This window comes from Phoenix dactylifera, unplaced genomic scaffold (genome assembly GCF_009389715.1).
Source record: "Phoenix dactylifera cultivar Barhee BC4 unplaced genomic scaffold, palm_55x_up_171113_PBpolish2nd_filt_p 000598F, whole genome shotgun sequence".
Lineage (NCBI taxonomy): Eukaryota > Viridiplantae > Streptophyta > Magnoliopsida > Arecales > Arecaceae > Phoenix > Phoenix dactylifera.
Genome location: NW_024067995.1, coordinates 10,357 through 35,861, shown reverse-complemented (window position 1 = coordinate 35,861; position 25,505 = coordinate 10,357). Strand labels below are relative to the sequence as shown.

At 39.7% G+C, this 25,505-nt stretch overlaps 1 protein-coding gene across 2 annotated transcripts; it reads left to right on the top strand.

Moving 5' to 3' along the window:
- The first annotated feature begins 20,746 nt into the window (after positions 1 to 20,746).
- LOC120106656 (putative germin-like protein 2-1) lies at positions 20,747 to 21,577 on the top strand. 2 transcript variants are annotated; one of them, XM_039119675.1, is made up of 2 exons: positions 20,747 to 20,921; positions 21,047 to 21,577. In XM_039119675.1, the coding sequence occupies exons 1-2, from the start codon at positions 20,756 to 20,758 to the stop codon at positions 21,556 to 21,558; spliced, it is 678 nt and encodes a 225-aa protein (XP_038975603.1). In that variant the 5' UTR covers positions 20,747 to 20,755; the 3' UTR covers positions 21,559 to 21,577. The 2 variants fall into 2 exon arrangements, with proteins under 2 accessions (XP_038975603.1, XP_038975602.1); XM_039119674.1 differs by having other exon boundaries at positions 21,002 to 21,577.
- Positions 21,578 to 25,505: the final 3,928 nt, after the last annotated feature.

The following is a 25,505-nucleotide window of genomic DNA, read 5'->3' as shown; positions in this document are numbered from 1 at the left end:
ATGCTTTAGAGGTTTGCTTAAAAAAAATTTAAATTGCTGGGGAAATTCTCTTTGGTAACCTCTAAACCTTTTTTATTTAAATTAATTATTAGCTTGGAATTTTGTGGTGATTGTTTGATTTTAATTTCAGCAAAAGTGTGAATGCATGCTTGATACACATACACAAATTAATCCGCACATAGTAAGGGCAATCACCCCAACAAGATAAGAGCCGGATTTCATCACCGGACTCTTGCCCAACTTAGGTGAACTCAATCTCACATAGTGTCACTTTAATAAAAATCAATTAGACATTGGCTCTTAGGGACATTCGAGCTCAATAGGACGAAGATCACCGAAAGTTGCACCAATTTCGCTCTGTGGCTTAGTTGATGTCTAGGCAAGCTTTGTCCCTATAAGGAAGACAGTTCATCTGTTCGAGGCAAGTGGGTTTTAAGTGGAACCTTTGCGAACGCATCGTGACCCCTCCACTTACCTAGGAGCTTACCTGGTCAACTCGGTTCATTAGACCGGATTGGAGGCTTAGGTGCCCTCTTCAAACCAGTTAGGAGCTGTCTTGTGATTTTAGGACAAAGACTAGGATTGATATGCTTTTCTCTTTTATTGCATGCTTGATTGATCGAGTACTAGTGTATGCAAGGTAGTCGTTCTAGAGTACGAAACCTATTACCTTTTGACCCTGAAATAGAACGAACCCTTAGGAACATTCGAGCTAAGATCAAAACATTAGGATCATCCCCACCTCTTAAGATGGCTAAAGAACAACCCAAACTCCTGAGGGAGTACTTTACTCCCACCATTTACACTTCCCCATCTTGCATTCGATTACCTGAAGTAGCAGCAGTACAATATGAAATAAAGTCTAGTGTGATCCAAATGCTCCCATCTTTTTATGGGCTCACCAACGAAGACCCATATAAACACTTAGATGAATTTCTTAAGATTTGCACCACTGTCAAGATTCAGAACTTCACTGATGATGCTCTGAAACTTAGATTATTTCCCTTCTCCCTTAAAGATAGAGCCAAACAATGGCTGAATTCTTTAGAAGCTAACTCGATTCGTTCTTGGGATCAAATGCAACAAGAATTCCTTAAAATACTTTCCTATAGGAAGAACGAACCAGTTTAGACGTGCCATTACAAGCTTCTTCCAAACCGAGGAAGAAGAATTTCATGAAACTTGGGAGAGATTTCGGGACCTAATCCGTAAATGCCCTCATCAAATACCTAAGTGGCAGCTAGTGCAATATTTTTATGACGGTTTGACTGAACGAAACCGTCAGATGATCGATGCTGCATGCAGGGGGACTTTCATGCTTCGAAATGAGCATGAAGCATGGCAACTATTTGAAAATCTTAATGAAAACTCCCTCCACCATGCTTCATGTTCTCGTCAAGCACTCCCGAATTTTCAAAGAAAAGGGGCCATTTGTGAAATAAGTCATTCTATGGACCTGTCTAGCAAGGTAGATGCATTGTCCCATAAGATTGACCAACTGATAATAGGAGGACATGTCGTTAGCTCTTCCCAAACACAAGTGTGTGCTATCTGTTCTAGCCCATCGCATCCTATTCATGAGTGCCCCTCAGCACCCCAATTCCTCGAACTCGTGCAAGAACACATCAATGCTGCCCAAACACAGCCCAGACCGGGTAATGACCCATTTTCCAATACATATAATCCGGGTTGGCGGAATCATCCAAATATTTTTTGGAGGCAGCAAGCTTCGAATACTACCCAACCCGACTCTCAAAATTTTCAAAACCCTCAGAATTTTCATCTCTACCGTCCCTCAAATCAATTTCAACACCCTCCTCCTCCAACCCAAAGAAATACAGCCTTTGAGGAGAAGGTGTTGACTGCCCTTCAAGGTTTGGAGGCAAACACACAACTATTGCACTCTCACACGCAATCAATTGCTAAGCTAGAATCCCAAATGGGTCAACTAGCCAATGCATTAAACAAGCGAGAGGAAGGTAAGCTTCCAAGTCAACCAATGAGTAATCCTAGGGGACAATACGTGGCTCAAGAAACTCGACTAAATCATGAGCAAGCCAATGCTTTGACTACCCTAAGGAGTGGACGTATAATAGATAATAAGGTTGGGGAGGGTAACAATAAGGAAGGTGAAGAAGAGGAGAGGAATATATCACATGAAAACCCAAAACCTTCTTCAGCTAGTCCACCATCTGCCACAACCCACATTCCAAAGGTTCCATTCCCTGAAGCACTTAATGCACTCTCTCCCTTTGGCAAGAAGGGAACTTCATTAGAAGAGATGATGGAGGTCTTCAAACAAGTTAAAATCAACCTCCCACTCCTTGATGCCATCAAACAAGTTCCCTCCTATGCCAAATTTCTCAAAGATCTTTGCACCCAAAAGCGAAAATCTAGGACTCATGTGCCTAAAAAGATTCTCCTAACTGAACAGGTAAGTTCCATTCTCCAACACAACACCCCTCCAAAATTCAAAGATCCTGGCGCTCCCACTATTTCCTGTGTCATAGGAGATAACTCCATTGATCGAGCACTTTTAGATCTAGGGGCAAGTGTGAATCTTCTACCCTATTCAGTCTATGAAAAATTTGGGTTAGGTGAATTAAAACCTACCTCGGTATCCTTACAATTGGCTGATCGATCTGTGAAGATACCAGGGGGGATGATTGAAGATGTTCTTGTCAAGGTAGATAAATTCTATTTTCCAGTAGATTTTATCGTCCTTGATATGGAACATGTGCCCAACATAAAAAAACAAATCCCTGTGATTCTTGGTCATCCCTTTTTAGCTACAGCCAATGCATGTATCAACTGTAGAACTGGGGCAATGGATATATCATTTGGGAACATAAAAATTAAGTTGAATGTGTTTCATGCCGCTGACCAACATGTGAGGGAAGACGAGTGTTGCCTAATTGATGAAATGGATGATCTTGTAGAGGAAGCCCTTCCCTATATCTTAGCAGATGACCCCTTAGAGGCATGTTTGGCCCATTTTGACATTGACAACTTTGATATAGACAAGGCCATAGAAGAAGTTAACATCTTACTCGATAATCAATCTTCTATGAGTTCCCTTCCTTAGAAGATCCGACCTGAACCTCTTCCTCCCATTGCTAGCACACCACTTTGTTCTTCCATTGATTCTCCACCTAAACTTGAGTTGAAGCCACTTCCAATAAATCTTAAGTATGCCTTTTTAGGATCGAAAAATAGCCTCCCTGTAATCATCGCAGCCAACTTATCTACTGAACAGGAGGATAAACTTTTAAGGGTGCTAGAAGAAAATAAACATGCCATAGGATGGTCTGTAGCCGATTTGAAAGGGGTTGACCCCTCTGTTTGTATGCATCGAATTCATCTCGAAGATGATGCAAAGCCCACCCGAGAAATGCAAAGAAGACTCAATCCTAACATGAAGGAGGTAGTCAAGAAAGAAGTGGTGAAGTTATTAGATGCCGGAATCATTTATCCAATTTCTGATAGTAAGTGGGTGAGTCCGACACAAGTGGTACCCAAGAAATCAGGTATCACTATGGTTGAAAATACGGAAGGAGAATTAATACAAACACGCACAACCACGGGTTGGCGCTTGTGTATTGACTACAGAAAACTTAATTCGATGACTAGGAAAGACCATTTCCCTCTACCTTTCATAGATCAAATTTTGGAACGGTTGGCTGGTCAAGGTTTCTACTGCTTCTTAGATGGTTATTCTGGATATAATCAAGTACCTGTTTACCCGGACGATCAAGAGAAAACCACTTTTACTTGCCCATTTGGGACATTTGCATATAGGAGGATGCCTTTTGGACTATGCAATGCACCCGCACCTTTTCAACGATGCATGATGGCCATTTTTTCAGATATGGTGGAAAACTTTCTAGAAGTGTTCATTGATGATTTCTCAGTTTTTGGCCTATCTTTTGACGATTGTCTGGATAATTTGACCTTAGTTTTGAAAAGATGTAAGGAGACCAACCTAGTATTAAGTTGGGAAAAGAGCCATTTCATGGTTCAAGAAGGCATAGTTTTAGGACACGTCGTGTCCAAGAGGGGCATTGAAGTAGATAAAGCCAAAGTCCATCTTATTTCTAATCTCCCCCCACCCAAAACTGTGAAACAAATCCAATCATTCCTTGGCCATGCTGGTTTCTACCGTCGCTTCATTCAGGATTTTAGTAAGATTTCCAAACCCTTGTGCAATCTTCTGGCCATCCCTTTGTCTTTGATAAAGCATGCGAGGAGGTATTTGAAAATCTTCGCTCAAAATTGACCACTGCACCTATCATACGGCCCCCTAATTGGACCCTTCCATTTGAATTAATGTGTGACGCATCCGACTATGCAATTGGGGCAGTTTTAGGGCAACAGCTAGATAAAGTACCTCATGTCATCTACTACGCTAGTAAAGCACTCTCAGATGCACAATTGAACTACACCACAACTGAGAAAGAGTTACTAGCTATAGTATTTGCGCTAGACAAGTTTCAATCTTACCTTTTAGGATCCAAGGTTACCGTATTCACTGATCATGCTGCCCTTCGACACCTTCTTGCAAAGAAGGACACCAAACCCCGTCTGATTCGATGGATTCTTTTACTACAAGAATTTGACCTAGAAATTCGTGACAAGAAAGGAACTGCAAATATCGTAGTAGACCACTTATCTAGGATTCTTCTTGAGCCCTCTAAGAATACCTCACCCTTACATGATGCTTTCCCAGATGAACAATTATTTGGGGTACAAGGAATGAAAACGCCATGGTTTGCTAACATAGTAAATTACCTTGCCATAGGACGAATTCCTGATGATTGGTCAACTCAAGACAAGAACCGATTCTTTTCACAAGTAAAGTTCTATTATTGGGATGATCCCGATCTATTCAAGTATTGTCCCGATCAAGTAATCCGTCGATGTGTCCCCGAATGCGAATTTCAAAGTATTCTTTCATTCTGCCATTCACAAGCTTGTGGGGAACATTTTGGGGATAGAAAAACTGCAGGAAAAGTTTTACAGAGTGGATTTTATTGGCCCACACTTTTCAAAGATGCCCATAACTTTTCCCAAACTTGTGAACGGTGCTAACGGATGGGTACCATCTTCCGTAGAGATATGATGCCTCTCAATCCTATTTTAATTGTAGAAATCTTTGATGTATGGGGTATTGACTTTATGGGCCCTTTCCCACCATCCTTTGGTTTTGAATACATTCTGGTAGGGGTTGATTATGTTTCAAAATGGGTAGAAGCTGTCGCCACTAAAATTAATGACCACAAGGTTGTGATTAAATTTTTACATGAAAACATCTTTTGTCGTTTTGGCACACCCCGAGCCATCATCAGTGATGGGGGATCTCATTTTTGCAACCGGTTTTTCGAGGCTTTGGCTCGCAAATATAACATCACCCACAAAGTTGCTACCCCATACCATCCCCAAACGAGTGGACAAGTCGAGGTATCCAATAGGGAGTTAAAACACATCTTAGAAAAAACGGTACGTCCCGATAGGAAAGATTGGTCTCAAAGGATAAATGATGCACTCTGGGCCTATCGTACTGCCTACAAAACTCCTATTGGCATGTCTCCTTACCGATTAGTTTTTGGAAAAGCTTGTCACTTACCGATAGAACTTGAACATAGAGCTTTCTGGGCTATCAAAAAGTTTAACTTAGACATGGCAGTAGCTGGTCCTCACCGAAAACTCCAACTAAGTGAACTTGAAGAATTGCGCAATGAGGCTTATGAAAATGCTAAAATTTATAAAGCAAGGACTAAGGCTTTTCATGATAAAAATATTAACCGTAAGTCCTTCGAACCTGGTCAAAAGGTTTGGCTATTCAATTCAAAGTTGCGACTCTTTCCGGGTAAACTTCGCTCTAGATGGGATGGACCATTCATAGTAAAAAAGGTTTTTCCTTATGGTGCAGTAGAGATCCAACACCTCAATGGTGAACATGTTTTAAAAGTCAATGGTCAAAGGTTAAAACCTTATGTGGACTATATTACTGATGGGCAATTGATCGAATCCCTTAATTTGACGAACCCTATTTATCAAAATAATTAAGGATGCACTGTGTCTGGCTGAAGACAATAAACTTAGCGCTTGTTGGGAGGCAACCCAATTCTTTTAGTTTTCTTTTAACATTGAGGACAATGTTAGGTTTAGGTTTGGGGGTATTTTTAATCATTTTTTTTGTTTTGTTTGCATCTCTTGCATTCGTTTTCACTTCATAATATCAGGTTTATCAAAAAAAACTAAAAAATAATAAAAAATAATAAAAAGATTTTTTTAAAAAAAAATGTGTTCATTTTCATTTTTTATAAAATAATAATAAAAATTAAAAAAAAGTTTTTGTTTTAAAAAACCTAATTTCTATACATTTATGCAAGAATGATAAACACACAAGGTATATAAAATCTAAAAAGCCCAATGACTAGTCGGAAGTAATACAAATTTAAGTTCTTTTCATTAAGTCTCTCTTAGGGAGTTGTAAGCTAATTAATACTTCGGAATTTCACTACACACTGGCCGACACTTCTAAGGTATAGGCTCGATATTATGTTGATAGTATAGTAGCAACCTTGGACCCTGATGAATCATACTTATCTAATCCAAAAAAAAAAATATCATCAATAATAATGGATTTAGTCAGGAACATCGAAAAGGGCTACCTATTGTCAAAGATCAAGTGGGCTTGTGATGAGAACTCCGAGCATAAGTCCGTAGGGGAGTCTTGATGCCTGATACCTTGTGCCAACTGGTGTGAGAGTTGTCGACTGATTGCTCGTTACACAGAGAAATCACCACAAGAGTAAAAGTGCACAATTTATATATCTTTTATGATGTTAAAAAAAAAAAAACTCTGTATTGACCTTGAAAAAGACAATAGTGTGAAAGCCGTCGTTGTAAAAATTCGAGTAAACTGGAATATTACAAATAAAGCCCGTGAGGTATTAAAGTAAACATCCACAACTCTTGAAATCCTGCAGATAAGATGATTTTGAATCAGTGAGCAGGTCCTTTCGACCAATTCTTGGAAAACTACTAGTATTAACAATATTTTGGAGATCCGAACTCTTAGCTTGTGTACGGTCCAGATTTCACCGAGCACTCCAGTATAAATGAGTCTTACAACTCCCTAACGGAAACTTAATGACTTCAACTTGAATTGCATCTCGACCTAGAATTTGGGCTGACTTAGTAAATAAAACCGTGTGTGCTTTGAAATTCTTATCATTTATGTATCTTAAATTAGATTTTAATTAAAAAAAGAGAGTTTTTTTTAGCTATTATGCACTTGGAATTTGAATTTTCATCAATCGAATTAAAAAAAAAAAACAACAACAACAACAAATTAATCATAACAATAAATATTGAAGTTTGTGGGTATCTTCACTGAAAACCCTCACGAGACTATAACTCATCCACTAGGGTAACCTAGGGGTTTAAAGCCTTGTTGCATATGGTAAATGCAATCGCGATGCCTGCGAAAGTGAGTTAGAGTTTTTTTCTAATTTTATTTTGCTCGAGGACTAGCAAAATATAGGTTTGGGGGTGTGATAAGTGCTTAATAATTCATAAATTAGTTATCTTTCCATAGCACTTATCAATGTTCTTAAACTAATAAATACATATTTTACCAGAAAATTGAATAATCATTGAAATAAATTTGAAATATGTTTTTGGTTACGATTTTTTATGAAAACTACAGAAAAAAAATATATAAGGAGGAGATTGTGTTGATTCTGTTTGGTAACCTGATGAACTTAAGGTTATAATTAAATAGGTTTTGGTCCTGGCTCGATCAAAAGTTATAATTTGCTAAGGAAAATGTTTGATTAACCCTTTTTATTAAGTCATGGTATTGTTTCTAGTCTTGACTGGTCGAGTTCGATCTGAAGCAGTTTAGCAATAATTAAATTTGGAAGACATTGGGCTCGAGAACAAGTTCAAGCAACTCAACGATCATGACCCACTGCAAACTCAAAGCCAATTTCCAACCAATTCGTTACCTGCCTTCATATAAAATTTATAATAATAATAATAACTAAAAATTCACGATTCACTGTTCATATAAACAGTGTCCCGTTAAAACACTGTTCATATGAACAGTGTTAAAAAAAAAAATTAAAATGCCGAGAACACTGTTCATATGAACAGTGTTTATATGTGAACAGTGTTAGAGAAAAAATAAAAAATACATAATAAATAAATAAATAAATAAATATATAACAATAAAAAAAATAAAAAATAAATAAATAAATAAATGGCTCGGCTACTGTTCATCTTCTTCCCCCGAAGAGCACCTCACGCGGCCGCCCACCGTCCGCGGCGACGATCCCGTGGCCAGCATCTCTGCCTCGTCTTCCGCCTGTGACGCAGCCCGCAGCTGAGATCCAGCTCCGCCATCAAGCCGCGTCGAAATCCCGGCGTCTCCCCGTTGATCCCGCGGCCACCCACCGTCCGCAGCGTCCTCCCGACGATCCCACGACCAAATCCGCCAGCGACCAGTCCTCCGTGATTCCAGTCGGCCGCAATCAGCCGCGTGCCCACCGTGCCCGTGCTGTCGACTCTTCCCAGCAGCGGAGATCCGGCCCCTTCGCCATCACTGCATGCGGCGTCTTCTCCTCCAAGATCAGCGAACCAGCCGCGTCGAAATCCCAGCATCGTCGCCCAGTCTTCCGCCCGTGGCGCATCCGGAGCGACTAGATCCCCCGCCACTTCATCAGTCGGCACCTCTCTCCGCCATCACCGACCAGATCCCGCGGCCCCTCTTCCTCCTCTCCCGCGATCTACATCCCGGCACCACGCCCCGGAATCAGCCGCCGTGATTCCTTCTTCCCTCTCTCCGCGTGCGCCGGACGGCTATAAAAGGAGGGAGGGGGCGTTCGATGGAAGGGGAGAGCTCGGTTTGAAGAATAGAGGAGGCTCTGTTCGGGAGAAGAAGAAAGCTGAGAGGGAGAGAAAAAGAAATAAAAAAAAAGAGAAAGGAGGGGGAAAGAGAATGTTTTGTGATATTTTGGGAATGATGGGAGGTGAAGGCTTTCATTTGCAAATGGGAGGTCATCCAGAAGCCATGCTCAGCTAAACATCCAATCTAGGGCTGGATGAAGCCCTAGCAATGTATCAGGGCATTGTAGTTCTTACTCTTTTAATATTTTTAGAGCTTGTTTAAATTCTAATTTTCAATGAAATATTCCTTTATGATATTTAAACTTTGAGCATGCTAGTTACTAATCATGTTTGCTAAAGTAGTCTAAGATGATCCATGCCTAGGAAGATGAGGTGTGCTGCACCCTAGATTAGCATACTTAGGTAGACACTTCATGCTATACCGAAGATGGATCTTCCTAACACTCTTTATGTTTTTATTTTAAAAAGGCTTGTAGCCAATTTTGCATGCCTCTCCAAAAGATAAAAATTAAGAACACAATCCCTAATGCAATGCTACGCGGTGGATTCCAAACCCTAGATCCATCTACTTTGATAAATTTCAATTCGTACTCATAGATTAATTTAGTTAAATCAAGTTAGCAAATTCTTCTTCGTGATTTATTTTTAAAAGAAAAATAACTTATCTCCAATCCCTGTGGACCGACACCCGTAATCACTATCCTACAGGATACGTGCTATTGCGTGGTTTATTTTTGAAATTGAAATAACCGATCATTCATTGGCAGTGGGTCCATGTCTCCAACTAAAGTTAGGATGGTTTCACCAATTAGGATTATATGTTTCTGGCAATGGTCTTTTATAAGTATTGGTGAAATTTGCTTGATCATGCAACACTTCTTGAAAAGCAGGAATTGTAGGACAATCCTTGGTCACATGTGCATTACTCTCGCAAATTCCACATATACTTTCAACAATAGTTTGTGCTTTTCCTATATTGGCCTTGCTTAATTCCATGGCTTCAACCTTTCTAGTCAGATTAGCAATTTTTACATTGACATCATTATCATCTTTAATAAGATATATTCCTCCTTTTGCATTAGGTGCTATTTTAGATTTTTCATTTTTATTTGTTGTATCCCAAGCTTGTGCATTTTCTGCTAAAAGATCAAAATAATTCCAGGCTTCATTTGGTTCCTTACTCATGAATTCACTGTTACACATCATTTCTACAAATTGTCTCATATTGGAGGACAAACCAACATAAAAGAAACAAATGACCCTCCAAATTTTATATCCATGATGTGGGCAAGCAAGCAGAAGGTCCTTAAATCTTTTCCAACACTGAAAAAATGTTTCTCCATCTTTTTGTGCAAAGTTCATGATATTTCTTTTAAGTGTGTTTGTTTTATGTGTTGAGAAGAATTTCTTTAAAAATTCTTTTGTCATTTCTTGCCAGGTAGCTATGATCCTAGGCCTTACAGAGTGTAACCATGACTTAGCTTTTTCCTTTAAAGAAAAAGAAAATAACTTAAGTTTAACTACCTCTTCAGTGGCATCATTGAAATGAAGTGTTGAACACACTTCATCAAATTCTTTCAGATGCAAATAGGGATTTGCATAATCAAGTCCGTGAAATTTTAGGAGTAATTGGATTATTCATGGTTTCATGTCAAAAGCTCCCGCAGCAGTAGGAATAACGATACAGGATGGGATACTGGTCCTAGTGGGTTGTAGATAATCACGAAGCGTTCTAATAGGTAAATCATCTTGAAATTCATTATCTCCCTGATTACTACCATTATCTTCCATTTGATTATTTGAATTTTGAACAATTAAATTTTTATCTCTTGATTCAACTCGAAATAATCTATTCGTTTTATCTCTCTCCCACAACAGCATATACTGAAATTTTATTTTATTATATATATTATTATTATTATTATTATTATTATTATTATTATTTGTTGGTATAAGTACCACCTAAACAGATCTAAACAAACACTCTAAAAAAAAAATTAATTAAAATTAAACATGCATTAAAACATCACCCAATAAGTTCTAATGTTTTTCTAAAAAATTCTAGACAGCTCCTAACTGGTTTGAAGATGACACCGAAGCCTCCAATCCGGTCTAGTAACCTTAGTCGACCAGGTAAGCTCCCAGGTAAGTGGAGGGGTCATGATGCGTGTAGCAAAGGTTCCACTTAAAACTCACTTTTCTCGAAGAGAAACTGTCTCCCTTTAATCACTTAAAGGGACAAAGCTTGCCTAGACATCGATCCGGGCCATAGAGCGAAATTGGTGCAACTTTCAGTGGTTTTCGTCCTATTGAGCTCGAATATCCTTAGGGGCCAACGTCTAGTTGATTTTAATTAGGCTTAGGATATTTATGCACTGGGATGATTTTTGGGCTAAGAACAAGTGATGAAATTCCGACCTTATCTTTTTAATGGGTTCAGCCCTTAGATTATTTTATGCAAATGCTTTATACTATATGCAACAATCAAGAAGGTTTTTAACATTTTATGTCATGACATTAAATTGCATTTGAATAGTTAATCAAACAAACTAGCTAAATTTTTATTATTTATTTATTTTTTTTATATTATTTTTTTTAACAAGAGTAAAATTTTAATCTAGGAATTATTAAAATAGGACTAGTATGAACAAAACAGGAAAATTAATTTAAATACTTACGGCCAGAGTTCGTTCACTCCGGAAATCCAAAAATGTGATCTTGATCTTCCTCGTCACTGGTCCCGCTTTGTGTCGCCCTTGAATCTGAAAAGATTTGAAATTTCAACCTTGTTAAAAATAAAAAAAATTGAAGAACCAAAAATTAAAAATTGAAATTTGCAGCCTTGTTTTCGTTCGGACATTGCAAATCCCCGGCAACGGTGCCAAAAACTTGCTACGATTTTAATCTTGCTCTTTTTAAAAGGGAAAATTAAATGTAGAATACCCCAAGTATAGGGTGTAGCAAAGTAATATTCTCGGTGAGTCCGAGATCGAATCCACAGAAATTTGACAGTGAACAAAAACTAAAGGCTAAATAATATTTGGATTGACAAAAATATAACTAAGGTATTAGGATTCAGCCTAGCACTTAATCATGCATTTCTTAAAATCACCTATTATCTCAGTTAGATCTGAGTAAAGACCTAACTGGAAATTGGAGCGGTGAAAATACCAATTAATCGTTAATAAAATAGATTTAGTTTTATGGGCAGCATTACAGTAATTTTATTTTATAGCATTTCAATTGCGGAGTCGATGAAGCTTTGGTAGCCATGCGAGCGAAGATGGTGTGGTCTCCGGCAATAGAGAGTAGGTTCTTAACCGGTGGATTCTTGTGATGAAGGATGGTGGTGAAGCTCGATAGAAAGGGACTGTCGGATTCTTACACTGTAAGCTCGTATGAGACGGGGTCAGGTGTGAGGAATGCGTAAAAAAGTGGTTGAAGTAGGCATCTATTATACCCGAGGAAAATAACAAATCAAAAAATATATATAAGTTTGAAATAATTTCTATAGATTTACTGCACCATAAATCAAATCAAAAGCATTAAAATCTCATTGATGATTAAAGAAAATATATGAAGAAAATGCTAGGCTTTTTTCTAGCCTTAGCTAAAAAAGATTTAGCTATCCATATGAGATGCAGGCATTTTTATAAAAGGGATTAGCATAGAATAAATAAAATAAAGCATAAATCCCCTTTTTTTTTTCTTTTTCCTTTCTTCTCTTAAGAAAATAGAGGGCTCTGTTTTCTTTCTTTTTTTTTTCTCTTCCGATGGTTCCCTGGCTTCCTCTCCTTTCTCGCCCGGACTTGGATGGATCTGGCCTCCTCCTTCCCTTCTTCTCTCCCTCGCCCGGTTAGCTTCCTTCCTCTTCCGTCGGTGCTGGCCTCCTCCTTTTCCCGAATGGCCTCCCTGGATGCTTCTCCTCCTTCTCTCGCTCGGTTGAGAAGACGGATCGGAAGAGGAAGTGCAGATGTTGTGCTTCGGTGATTCCCTTCTGCCTCTCCCGGATCCACACCCTCGTAGCCCCTTCCTGGTTCCTTTTATAGACACCTTCAGCGGATTGGAGAAGCTGGAATGCTGCTGGGAGCGGATGAGACGCGGGATGGATGAAGTCGAATCGCTTGGGACTCTTCGGTTGGGAACGTTGCAGAAGTTTGAGAAGGGATGAGACGCGGGGTGGAATGATCCTGCTGGTAACGGCTGGAAGAAGATAAAACAATCGGATGGGGAGTTGCTGAGGCACGGTTGAAGATTTGGCTTCTTCCTTTTGCTGCCGTTGGGAATTTATTTTGATGTTTGAGAAGACTCTTCAAATGAATGATGGGAAGAATGGAATGCGGCTGAATATTCTTGAAACAGGGGAGACGGAAGCCATGAATGAGATGTGTCATGAATTGAAGAGCCGGTTTGGCTTAGGTCCCTTGGATGAGATGCCATGATGCTTGGAGAGCCACACGGACGATTTTGAAGATGCTGGGAAGCTCCATGATGCGGGCACTTGTACTAGCTGAAACATCTGGATATAGTGATATGGATTGCATGCGGATGACGGGCGGCGTGAGGCTCAGATGAGACGTTAAGGATTTGTTGAGCTCGGAACGCCAAGCATTGGGCTCAAACCCAACATTATTGGGTCTTTTGAATTACTTGCACTCGGACACAAATAAAACATTAATTAATCAATTTTATTAATAAAGATTAGCTCTAATATTAATTATGATAGTACAAAAATTTTACTTTTGTACTCTCATCAATATATATATATACATGCCAAACTAATTAGATTTATGAATATACATAGAAATTTTTTAAAATTTAAAAATTAACTATATTTTTCCTTGCAATTTTGTTTCATCTTTTTCTATAGTAAAATCAAATTACCAATAATATAATCATTGTATCTCCGTAATCCATAACATCCTATACTGACTAGCCAACCCTAAGATAACCATAAAACAATTTAGGGAAAAAATGAACAAATAAAAATTCTAATTGCAGAATATATACGACATCAGCTCTTTGAGTCACATGTGTAATTATAAAAAACCATCTGACAATTAGATTGAATTCTCTAGATGAGGAACCTTCAATATCAAATAATAAATCTAGTAAATAATATGTAATTATAAAAGGCAATTAAAGAAAAAAGTTAAAGCGCCAAAGATTTCCCTATTTGGTGTTGCCTGATCCAACCTGATCAACTATGTCAAAACCCCAATTCCATTGCTCTGCTGCACCAAAGTCAGCACCTTAGCCAACTTCACCAATCTCAAAGACTCTCCATCCTCTTCATGACCTTCATGTCTACTTCGATCCATCCATCCTTATCTGGCTAGAAATCTAGGACCACGGTGTATGCACGTGGCTGGAAGGTGACCAGTAGATATGATCGAAGTTAGAGAAGGAATGTGTATTGCTGCTACACCCACAAGCTATCGACTATGCTTCGACGGGCAATGTGAAGAAGGAGAGAGAGAAAAGAGATGCTATTAAGTTACTTGAAAGTAGGCTAGTGTTGGCTGTCGGCCATCCCCTATCCTTATCGGCATCGAAAGAAGCCATCGAGGTGGAGAAGGAGGTGGATAGGCATCAAGGGCTTGGGAGGAGGCTTCAATCAATAAAATCTCTCAAATCATAATTTTCCTTCTAAAGGAAATTTATATCAACTAAGAACCGGCTAATTAGGCACTTGGAGTTGTTTGAATGATTTACCAATCTAACTATAGTTTTTAATTGTTTTTCTTGAATAACATAATTTATAGAGCAATCTAGTTGTTCCTCCAAATCTGGACGATATCTTTTCCACTTGGTGCAAGTGGAAATTCTTATCCGTCCTGCGATGCATTATTCTCATGCTTGTAGTAGCTATTTTATGGTCATGTTGGTTGGAATGGAGCTCTAGATTCTTCCTCTACAATGTTCAGCAATTAGGTGGATAGGAAAGTTGTGAAGCTCTTCTCTGATTATTCAACCTCATTCAAGGATCGTGAACTTCTGAACTTTGCAATGGTTGTGAAGAAACTTGTCACGCCCCCGACCTAAGATTGTGAGTCGGGGATCGCTGCAGCCGCTGCATACTCATAAAAAACTCTCTCCACAAGCATGCAAGGTATCTCAATATGATATCATATATAACCAGCAGAATAAATTTAAATAATTAACATTCAAATTCTAATTTAAATGACAAAATTAAAAGTCTTACAATAAATAATATTCCAAAATTTTACATCAAATCAAAAATAAAATCTAGTGTAAATAAAGATTGTCAAAATCTTATCTCTAGTCGCTCTCCCATGATAAATTCTAGAGTCAAGCTAATTGTTCAAATCTTTAAAAATATAAAAAAATCTATAATGAGCTAGACAGCTTGATAAGTAATGAATACCTTAACTTGAAAATTTATGTAAAAACGTATGTGACAATAGTAAAACAAAAATTATCACAAATCAGTGTAAAGACATAAGCAATTCCATTTCAAAAAACAAATCCATTAAGATCCATTCCTTTCAAAATTCATATACACAATCATAAATCCGATTCGAAACAAATCATATTCAACTCAAGAGCTTTTAACTATGGCCATACTTATACTTGCTCTTGATTGATGGAGGGTTGCAATCTTGTAGGCTGGAGAACATTATGGTGGATGGACAAAATGGTGAGACCCAAAAGTCATTTGTGTTCACTCCCATGTCTATCGATGTTGGCACAAGTTACTCCAAGAAAGAGGCCTCGATGCAAGCTTAGAATGGGAATCTAGATCCTCAGTCCTCCGACCAATAGCCTCTATTTGGCTTTTGGTTGGTGGGCATTAGAACTAGATTGTTGAGGCCCCCCCATTTAGGGGAAAGGGGAAAAGTTGTAGACCCTGGCATTGCTTAGGGCACGAGCATTTTCCTATCCCGGACATCCTCCCTAGAGTTCCCCTTGGACTTTGAAGGCTAGCAAAATAGGCTAAGTTTTTTAGGCAGTGGATGATGGATTATCTAATCTCCATTGTTGGTGCATGGTCTAGTAGTGGTGAAAGGGCGGGTGTGTTGATCGGATCGGATTTAGGTCAAGCTTGGGCTTGTTACTGGGTCAGACCATAGAAGGAATCGGAAGAGCCCACAATATTTGTGGGCCTTCGCCATGTAGACATCCATATGGAGCAAGTCCAATTTTCCTCCGTCCCTAGCCCTAGCTTGTTTAGGCTAAATGAAATAGATCTCCTTGTCCACAAAGTTGAGGCATGCTCCTCCCAAATCCTAGATACATGATCGGACCCAAGTCGTGGAGCCCATCAGGCTTGGCCTATCTTCTCTTGAGTCTACTTTTGGAAAAACCTCAGCCACTCAGCCTAGCTCGACTCTAAGGAAGAGGCTCTGCCCCTCCGAGGAAGAGCTCCAAGAGTCACATAAGGATACAAAGTTCACACTACATGCACTACATCACCGAGATCCATATCTAATATTTGTAACCATAGAAGGATCTTTTGTCAATAAATGACATAAAGACTGCTATGACTCGATGTTAGTGGTTTTGCTGGACCTGATTTAAGATGTTGTTCAATTAGGACTATGTGGCCATATGAAGTGAACTTAGTCCGAGAGTCATTTTCAAGCTATATATGTAATAGTCCAGCTCTCGGGCTTGTGGGACAGCCCGAAGAGGCCAGGCCCAAGCTCGGGCATGCCTTGTTGCACATGAAGGAGGAGAAAACTTCCGATTGGAGTCTTCTTCCTCCTCTGATAATGCCGGACTCTGAGAATCCTGAGGCAATCCCAACACTAGCCAGACTCAAGATTCAATCTATTTAAGACTCCTTCCTTCCACTTTGATTGTCATCAACGAAAATTTGAGATATCACTGCCGATTTCCAAGTTCTTCTTCCAGATTTTCTTCATCAATTTATCACCAGAAAGGCCATCGAAACCTCACTTGCCTTCTTCTCTCTTTTTTTTTTTCAAGTTTTAGAGTTGTTGCCATGCTGATTTGCACTGAAAAAATCACTAAAATTTGATCCGAAATAGGGGTGCCCTATTTCGGCATCCTTCTTCCACGTTCACCACCACCGGCTGCTTATTTGAGCCGGACTTCACCATTTCTTGGGATCATCAATTTTGCATGGCCGTCGGTCAAAAAAGAATCCACCACGATCTATGCCGAGTTGTTCACCCCTTGCTCTTCTTGATCTTCTTCTACCCTTCTTCGTGCCGGCCGACCACTGTCGCCGACGATGCCGCGACCGAAGGGCCGTCTGTGGCTATCATCGTCGAGGCTGGGCCGACTAAGTGGCCTGCCATGCTCTGATTCGAGATGAGAGGAGGGATTGACTCTCCCCTATTTTAAGAAGATAGAAGAGAGTCTTCTCTCTTCTTTCTCTCTCCTCTCTTCTCTCTCTCCTCTCTCTCTTAATTTCTTTTCATTATAGACTAGGTTGACCCTAGTTAAGGGCTCTGAACTAGTGTCACTGCGACCATCCGTCATGCTAGCTTTAACCCGAATATTGCTGAGCATCGTTGGACTCTATTACCATGAATCCCTATTGTGTTTTATGAACCATGGTTTGATTGTCTTTTCATGATTTGACTAGTTGGACTGGCTAGAGCCAATTGACCCAGATCGTCGGACGCTGCATCTAGTCGACCCTATTCATCCAAATTGTTAACCACCGTTGGACCTCTAATTGATAACCCTTGATTTATTTTTTTGATTTGATATATGATTCTTGATCAAATGAATTGGATTATATTGCACTGACCGATTCAAATAATTGGGCGTTGTTATCTAGTTGGTCTTGTATATCTTCTTATACAATTCTATTTTCATGGTCAGCCTTGGTTTTGTATGGGGCTATAGTCATCCAAGCAGAAAGAAGCCCGACGAGATCTTATACTCTAGTTTCTCTCTTTTTCTATTTTTTTCTCTTGGTATTTTCTCTCTCTAGCTTGATCCGAAGAAATTTTGGTTAAAGGCACCTAAAGGGTAGTCTTAGATTACTACATGATGGTGGAACCTTTAGTGGATTAGTAGGAAGTTCTGGGTTGTCGGATATCTTAGATAATTTTTGATGTTGATTTGGTTCTATAGGATAACAATCTTTTGGGCAAGAAGATATTGAGCAAGATTTTGCGCACTCTGGTTTGTAGATTGTGGTAGTTTGTCTGAGTTGTCAGCAAAGAGGTAAGAATTATTGTATACTGACCTGCATGATATAGATATTTTTGTACCTATATGTATTTTATGCTAATGATCCCGATAAGTAAGAAGCAAGAATGATTTTATGATCATTTTGGTATTAAATTGTATTTTGATCATATTTACTTGTGATTGATAGTATGATGGGTGCATATATGTACATAATTTATAGTTAAATAATAGGACTAATGGATATGGTGCTTTGGACTAACCATGTAATATTGATTGCCCCATTACGGATGAAAAACATGACCGTGGTTAGTCTAAAGCCAGAAATAGAGTTAAAAAAAATTGATGCATGGATGTGAACTTGATTAAATGAATAAAGACTTTGGGCTCATCTCGTTATCATTGGTTGCCCTGTCACAGGCTGAAAATATGATACTACTATTTATGCCGTGACAGGCTAGAAATGTAAAGCAATTGTTTGTTCCATCACAGGCTATAAATGTGAAACTACTGGTTGCCCCATCAAAAGCTGAAAATGTGACATTATTGGTTGCCCCGTTACAGGCTAAAAACGTGATATTATTGGTTGCCCTGTCATGGGATGGAAACATGATCAGAATTTGGCCCAAAGTAAAAAAAACAATTTATTCAGATAAAGTTTAAAAGGAATGGAACAATGTATTAAGTAAAGAAAAAAACATCTGTATAAGCATTGTTAACAGACGTAATTACATGTACAATTTAAATACATATTAGACGGCAAACAGAATATTAAGCATATAGAGCAAGTTTAAATATTAAGCACAAATTAAAGCTATAAATAGAATATTAAAGCATCAAGCAAAATCACCCGCATGGATGTATGCCGACTGAGATCCGTAGTAGAGAAGGGCGGTCAGCCGGAGGAGGGCGGTCGACCGGATCAGTAAATGGCTTCGACAAAAGGAGGAGAAGGAGGAGGAAGAGGGGGAGGAGGAGGAGAAGGCAAGCAGAGATGGGGATGAGGAGAAGGCGATACATCTGCAGGGAAGCTTTGCGGTGGGTACGGGCAGACGGAAGGAGGAGGAAGAGGGAGAGGAGGAGAAGGAGACCGGCCAGAAGGAGGAGAAGGAGCAGGAAGAGGGGGTGGAGGAGAAAGAGGCCATCTAAGAGAGGGAAAATGAGATGGGGACCAGCGCAGCGAGGAGGAGGCGAAGGCAGAGTTATTTGGGCTGAGAAGGGTCAATTTAGGGCTGAGAAGGGTCAATGGAAGGGGTGATCGGGCTATTTGGGGATAAAACTAGCTTCCAATGATGCATAGAAGTGTCATCCTAAGATTGGCTTTCGACGATGCTTTTAAACATTGTTGGAAGCCAATTTTAGGACGACGCTTCAAAGCGTCGTGGTTTCAACTTGGCTTCCGAAGACGCTTTTAAGCATCATCAGAATTCAATATTAACATGTTGGTTTCGCACGGTGCTAATAAGCGTCGTCTTAGTGTAATTCCTGCCCCGACGCTACTAAAAAGTGTCGGCAAATTTTTGCAGGGTGACTAAATTGCTAACGCTTCTTTTTATCATCGACGCATGAGAGTCGGAATATACTATTTTTCCTGTAGTGTTGTTATTCCATTCCAGCTCTGCTTGTTCTTCCTCTAAGAGTTGTATTTCTCGACGGGTGTTGGTTTGTTCTGCTTTAAGGAATGTGAGTCGGTCCCGATGCGCAATTTATCTTTTGAAGCCTTGGAGGGGTAATTGATAGAATTTCTTTTTAAGCCTAAGAAGTGGCTTGTATAAAGCAAGGATTAATGACCTCCCGACTATTTCCAATTTCAAATAATATAATTTTCTTAGAATCCTTTCTTTCTTTATAATAAAGTAGCTAGATTTGTAATAATTTCTTTACTAACGACTGAACTTTAGATCAAAGCAATTTTTTAAATTGCTAATATATAGCAAACTCCTTACTCTTTGGATTCAGAAGAAGGGCCAATGAATAAAATTTCCTCTTGACTCTAAATAAAAAGGCATCACAAATCCAATTAAGTGCTGTTGAACGATATTTCATGGGTTTAATATGTAGGTGGATAGGGCGGTATAAAAAGGTCTGAAATGGGATAGATGTAAAGGCTAAATGGAATGGTTTCAGGGTAATAAAGAATATCTAATACTTTGAAATCTATTTCAATAGAGATTATTCACTCTTTTATAGTGTTTAATACACACACACACACACACACACACACACATATATATATATATATATCATGTGCATGAGTGCGTAATTTTAGATTCTTTATTCTTGCTATCTTTTTTGTCAGAATTTTTTAAAAATCTTCAGTTTTTTTTTAATTTATGAGTCTTTAGAACTCAGAATTTCTGAACTTTGTGTCGGAAAATAAAAAATCGTGAAGTATATGAGGACGCAACATGGCTCCGCCTCTAGCAAACGGTTTGTGGTTCTGGGGTCTGCCAGAGGTGGGTATATATTTATATATATTATTAAGTAAACAATGTTGATCGTACATTTTTTTGACCATGTGCTCTGACTATCAAACCTTTTGATCTCTATGACTGGATACACACAATAGACTGCGTCTACGGCCTGCAGAGCAAGTAGTTTGTGTGAAACCTTCATACCTAAACTCATAGACTCTTCTACTGCGTTATTAGAGCATGACTGGTTCCATCTCCTGGTCTATATATACCGATCCTCTCCACGCCTTCTTATGCCGCCAAATACCCTCATTTCCTCTAAAGATTTAATTTCGTATAGGAAAGAGATGGCTTGCCATATCCTCCTCTTTGCTCTCCTTGCCCTGGCTTCCTCTCGTGTGATGGCCTCCGATCCCAGCCAACTTCAAGACTGCTGCGTTGCTGACCTCAAGTCCCCTGGTAATTACTCTTCACTCTTATCATTAATTGGTTAATTTCACCGTAATCCTTAGTTGCTTAGCTTCTTCCTTTGGATGCAGTCCTTGTGAATGGTTTTGTTTGCAAGCCACCAATGCACGTGACAGCGGACGACTTCTTCTTCTCCGGCCTCGATATGCCAGGCAACACGTCGAACCAGCTTGGGTCCAAGGTGACGCAGGTGAATGTGAACCAAATTGCAGGGCTCAACACCCTCGGCATCTCCTTGGCTCGAATAGACTATGCACCTTACGGTCTCAACCCACCACACACCCATCCCCGGGCCACCGAGATCCTTACAGTGTTAGAAGGCACGCTCTATGTCGGCTTTGTCACATCCAACACCAACAACGGCAACCTTCTCTTCACTAAGATGCTCAAGAAGGGTGATGTCTTTGTGTTTCCCGAAGGTCTAATCCATTTCCAATTCAACTACGGTCCAACGCCTGCCGTGGCCGTTGCAGCCCTAAGCAGCCAGAACCCTGGAGTGATCACTATAGCCAATGCAGTCTTTGGATCAAACCCACCCATCTCTGATGCGGTTTTGGCCAAGGCCTTCCAAGTGGGCAAGGATACGATCAAGTATCTCCAGGCTCAGTTCTGGGTGGATAACAACTAGTGAAGAAGGCCACAAACGGCGTAGTGCAAGTGTTAGCACATATGGTTCATCTTGTGAATTGCTTCCACAAAGCGATTGTTTGGCATATCGTTAAATAGGTGTCTGTTTAGTCGACCAATAAGAACACCCGCTGGTTTAGAGGTGTTCATTTGTTTGGTGTACGTGTATCGTATTCTATATAATTTAACTTCATAAGGATTAGAAATTTCTCTTTCTTATTATGGAGTTTTTTATATAAACGTATTGTTTCTATTGAAATTTTGTATAAAAAAATAATTGGGCCCTATCGAAAGTGCAGAGCCCAGAGCTGTTATCTTCAAAGGATCACCCATCTTTCAATTCTGCAATGCATCAATTGTTCTCTCTTGCTCTGTTTGCTCGCTGGCAAGTTTGCTAGGTTCTGGCTCCAACCTTTAATGGTAGCTGCTTCCAACATACCCCATAGGGCCATTTTAACTTCTGCAATATGTCCTAGAAAGTTGTCAACTCGGTTGCATCTTGAAGTGATTAATCCAGCTTGAGGTGATAGCTTAATGATCAAAGATTGAACAAGGGAGTTGCTGGATGCTGGTTTACTTTGACTTGGTAGTCTGTTTAGTCGACTGTATCTTGATGCTGGACAATTGGAATCAACACTAGTATCTATTTTCTAGCCATTACTGGGAGTGCTCCTGTGTCATTGTCTTCTAAAGGAAGCAGGTTGTTTGCTTCTTTCCTAGCCTTTCTCCAAATTAAGTACTATATCAATTAATGTACCATAATTCAGGACACTATCTGGTGTCCTAGTTATTTGAACTCCAAGATCAAGCTTGATTTTGATGTCCCAGTTATCACATAACATCATCTAATTTAACCTTTTATCTATTTTATAATACGAATAAATTAGATAAAGCTATTAGAAAAGTATTTTGCCCAATTTTTTTTTATGGGCCAGCCATCAACAAATTTGACAGGAAAAACTCTATTTTAATTTGTAGTTAAAGATTCTAGTTTACAAGAAAGTCTTTCTTTTTTCTTTTTTTTAATTTTTTTTTTATGATAAGAGAGGTAATAACCACCTTACCTTTATTAAGGAATTGAAAAAGGAGATATAATAGATGATGCTCCTGCTGCTACACCTAAGAGGGAGGAGTAACAAAGAGTGGAGATATACAACTTCAGAAAAACCGAGATAGAGTAGGTATTACTAGCTTTCATCAACTGAAGGAAGAGAACCATCTTGACTTATAAAAGGAATAGGGTAAAGAGATCAAGGGTTGAAAACCGGCCTGCACTAGCTGAAGGCTAAAAGCATCATCATTTGAAGGCATAGATGACTAAGAGTCCGAAAACAAAGATGACCGACAATCCAGTAGTTTAGAAGCAAGTCAATCCAACTAATCCCGGAGTTATGACTGTTGTGGTTCAAATTTGGCCCGAGGGAGACGCCGGTGGAGTCGAGGGAGCCGCCAGTGATTGGAAGGAGAAGACGGGTGCCACCTCCTGTGCGACGGCTGCGGACCTGCACAAAGTTTCATCAGTATTTCCGATGAGGGCCCTTCGACGATCAAGTTAGAGTGGAGTAGATTTGGTCCAGCCCAAAAGTCCTTTACAAGTTACCTGACCGAGCTATTTATAGTCCCGGTGGAGTGGCCCAGGTGGTAGAGGCACTGTCCGCCCTCATCATGAGAGGTCGGCTTGACGGGTAATGGGAGTAGCTCGGCTTCCCGGGTTCCGAGGCGTGTTCGGTGGAGTGCTCCGAGCTCGAAAGTCGGAGCGTACTGCTGAGGTAGGCGGCCCGAGCTTAGTTGGGGCGGGTCGGCGAATACTGGAGGCATCCCGAACTTGGTCGAGGGAGTCGGCGAATGTCTAAAGTTGGAGGAGCCTTCGGCGGAGTCTCGAAGTCGACCTGACTCGGGGCAGAAGTGTGGATTCGACTGGTTGGCATTGACGTTTATTGGGCCGAAACTGGGCGGCCTTTTAGTTGTGGGCTGGACGATCCATTTTTTTCCCTATTATTTGCCCCCCACTTCCGAGGTCGAGCTGCCTTGCAGCTCGGACGATGGAACTAGGCAGACTTCTAATCATCCAGTGCTTCAATCACATAGGCAAGAAGAGGTGTGTACCAAACTGGGTATGCCTTGGCATATTTCTTGGCCGAGAGCTCGACGTCGGACTTGGGAGGTTCGAGTTGCTAGATTTTCTTAAGTAGAATCTGCCGTGGAAATTTTTCAGTGTTCCACGTGGGCGTTCCTTTCTGAAGGTTTCGATCATTAATTTTTCGTCCCCCGAAGCACTCTAACTGGCGAAACGTGAGAAGCTGGCCATTAATGCTCCTTTCTTCGAAGCGTCTCGTCTGGCAAAATGCGAGAGGTCAGCCATCAGTATTTCGAGCTTCAGAGCGCCCTCCATAATGATCAGCATTTAGTGGGGGCGATTTGGAGAGATTTGTTGAGGCCGTCTTATGGCCTGCCACGTGGCGGATCCCGGGTCATCTGATCATTTAGGTTGCATGATTGATAAATTTAAAGTAAAATATAAATCCATTGAAGGTTGAAAGATTTATTAAGCCCTTAGAACCATAGCTCTAAATTTTTATCTAACATAGGAAATTAAGAGATGCCTACAGCAATATGGGTAACATACCTATTATACGGTCAAATATGTTGAGTCCATTATAACAAGTGACTATTGATACTATTTCATGAGAATGATTTGTCTAGAAATGCTTCCCTCATCTTGAGGGGAAAATAAAACTAGCATGGGGGGAATTTGCAAGTCTATAATCCTTCCTTCTAACATATCTGGAACCTTACCCATCGAGAGTCTATTTATTAGCTTAGTCTGAATGCACCATAAAACTACTAGAATTATAAGAAACTCTCTCCACAAGCATGCAATGTATCTCAATATGATATCATATACAACCAGCAGAATAAATTTAAATAATTAACATTCAAATTCTAATTTAAATGATAAAATTAAAAGTCTTACAATAAATAATATTCCAAAATTTTACATCAAATCAAAAATAAAATCTAGTGTAAATAAAGATTGTCAAAATCTTATCTCTAGTTGCTCTCCTATGATAAATTCCGGAGTCAAGCTAATTGTTCAAATCTTTAAAAATATAAAAAAATCTATAATGAGCTAGACAGCTCGATAAGTAATGAATACCCTAACTTCAAAATTTATGTAAAAACGTATGTGACAATAGTAAAACAAAAATTATCACAAATCAGTGTAAAGACAAGCAATTCCATTTCAAAAAACAAATCCATTAAGATCCATTTCTTTCAAAATTCATATACACAATCATAAATCCGATTCGAAACAAATCATATTCAACTCAAGGGCCTTTAATTATGGCCATACTTATACTTGCTCTTGATTGATGGAGGGTTGCAATCTTGTAGGTTGGAGAACATTGCGATGGATGGACAAAATGGTGAGACCCAAAAGTCATTTGTGCTCACTCCCTTGTCTATTGATGTTGGCACAAGTTACTCCAAGAAAGAGGCCTCGATGCAAGCTTAGAATGGGAATCTAGATCCTCAGTCCTCCGACTAATAGCCTCTATTTGGCTTTTGGTTGGTGGGCATTAGAACTAGATTGTTGAGGCCCCTCCATTTAGGGGAAAGGGGAAAAGTTGTAGACCCTGGCCTTGCTTAGGGCACGAGCATTTTCCTATCCCAGACATCCTCCCTAGAGTTCCCCTTGGACTTTGAAGGATAGCAAAATCGGCCAAGTTTTTTAGGCAATGGATGCTGGATTATCTAATCTCCATTGTTGGTGCATGGTCTAGTAGTGGTGAAAGGGCGGGTGTGTTGATCGAATCGGATTTAGGTCAAGCTTGGGCTTGCTACTAGGTCAGACCATAGCAGGAATCGGAAGAGCCCACAATATTTGTGGGCCTTCGCCATGTGGACATCCATATGGTGCAAGCCCAATTTTCCTCGGTCCCTAGC

Coding starts and splice junctions, on each gene's coding strand:
- LOC120106656 (XM_039119674.1), top strand. CDS start 20,756: ATGCCGCCAAATACCCTCATTTCCTCTAAAGATTTAATTTCGTATAGG. Junction 20,922..21,001: donor TGCTGACCTCAAGTCCCCTG/GTAATTACTCTT, acceptor CTTTGGATGCAG/TCCTTGTGAATGGTTTTGTT.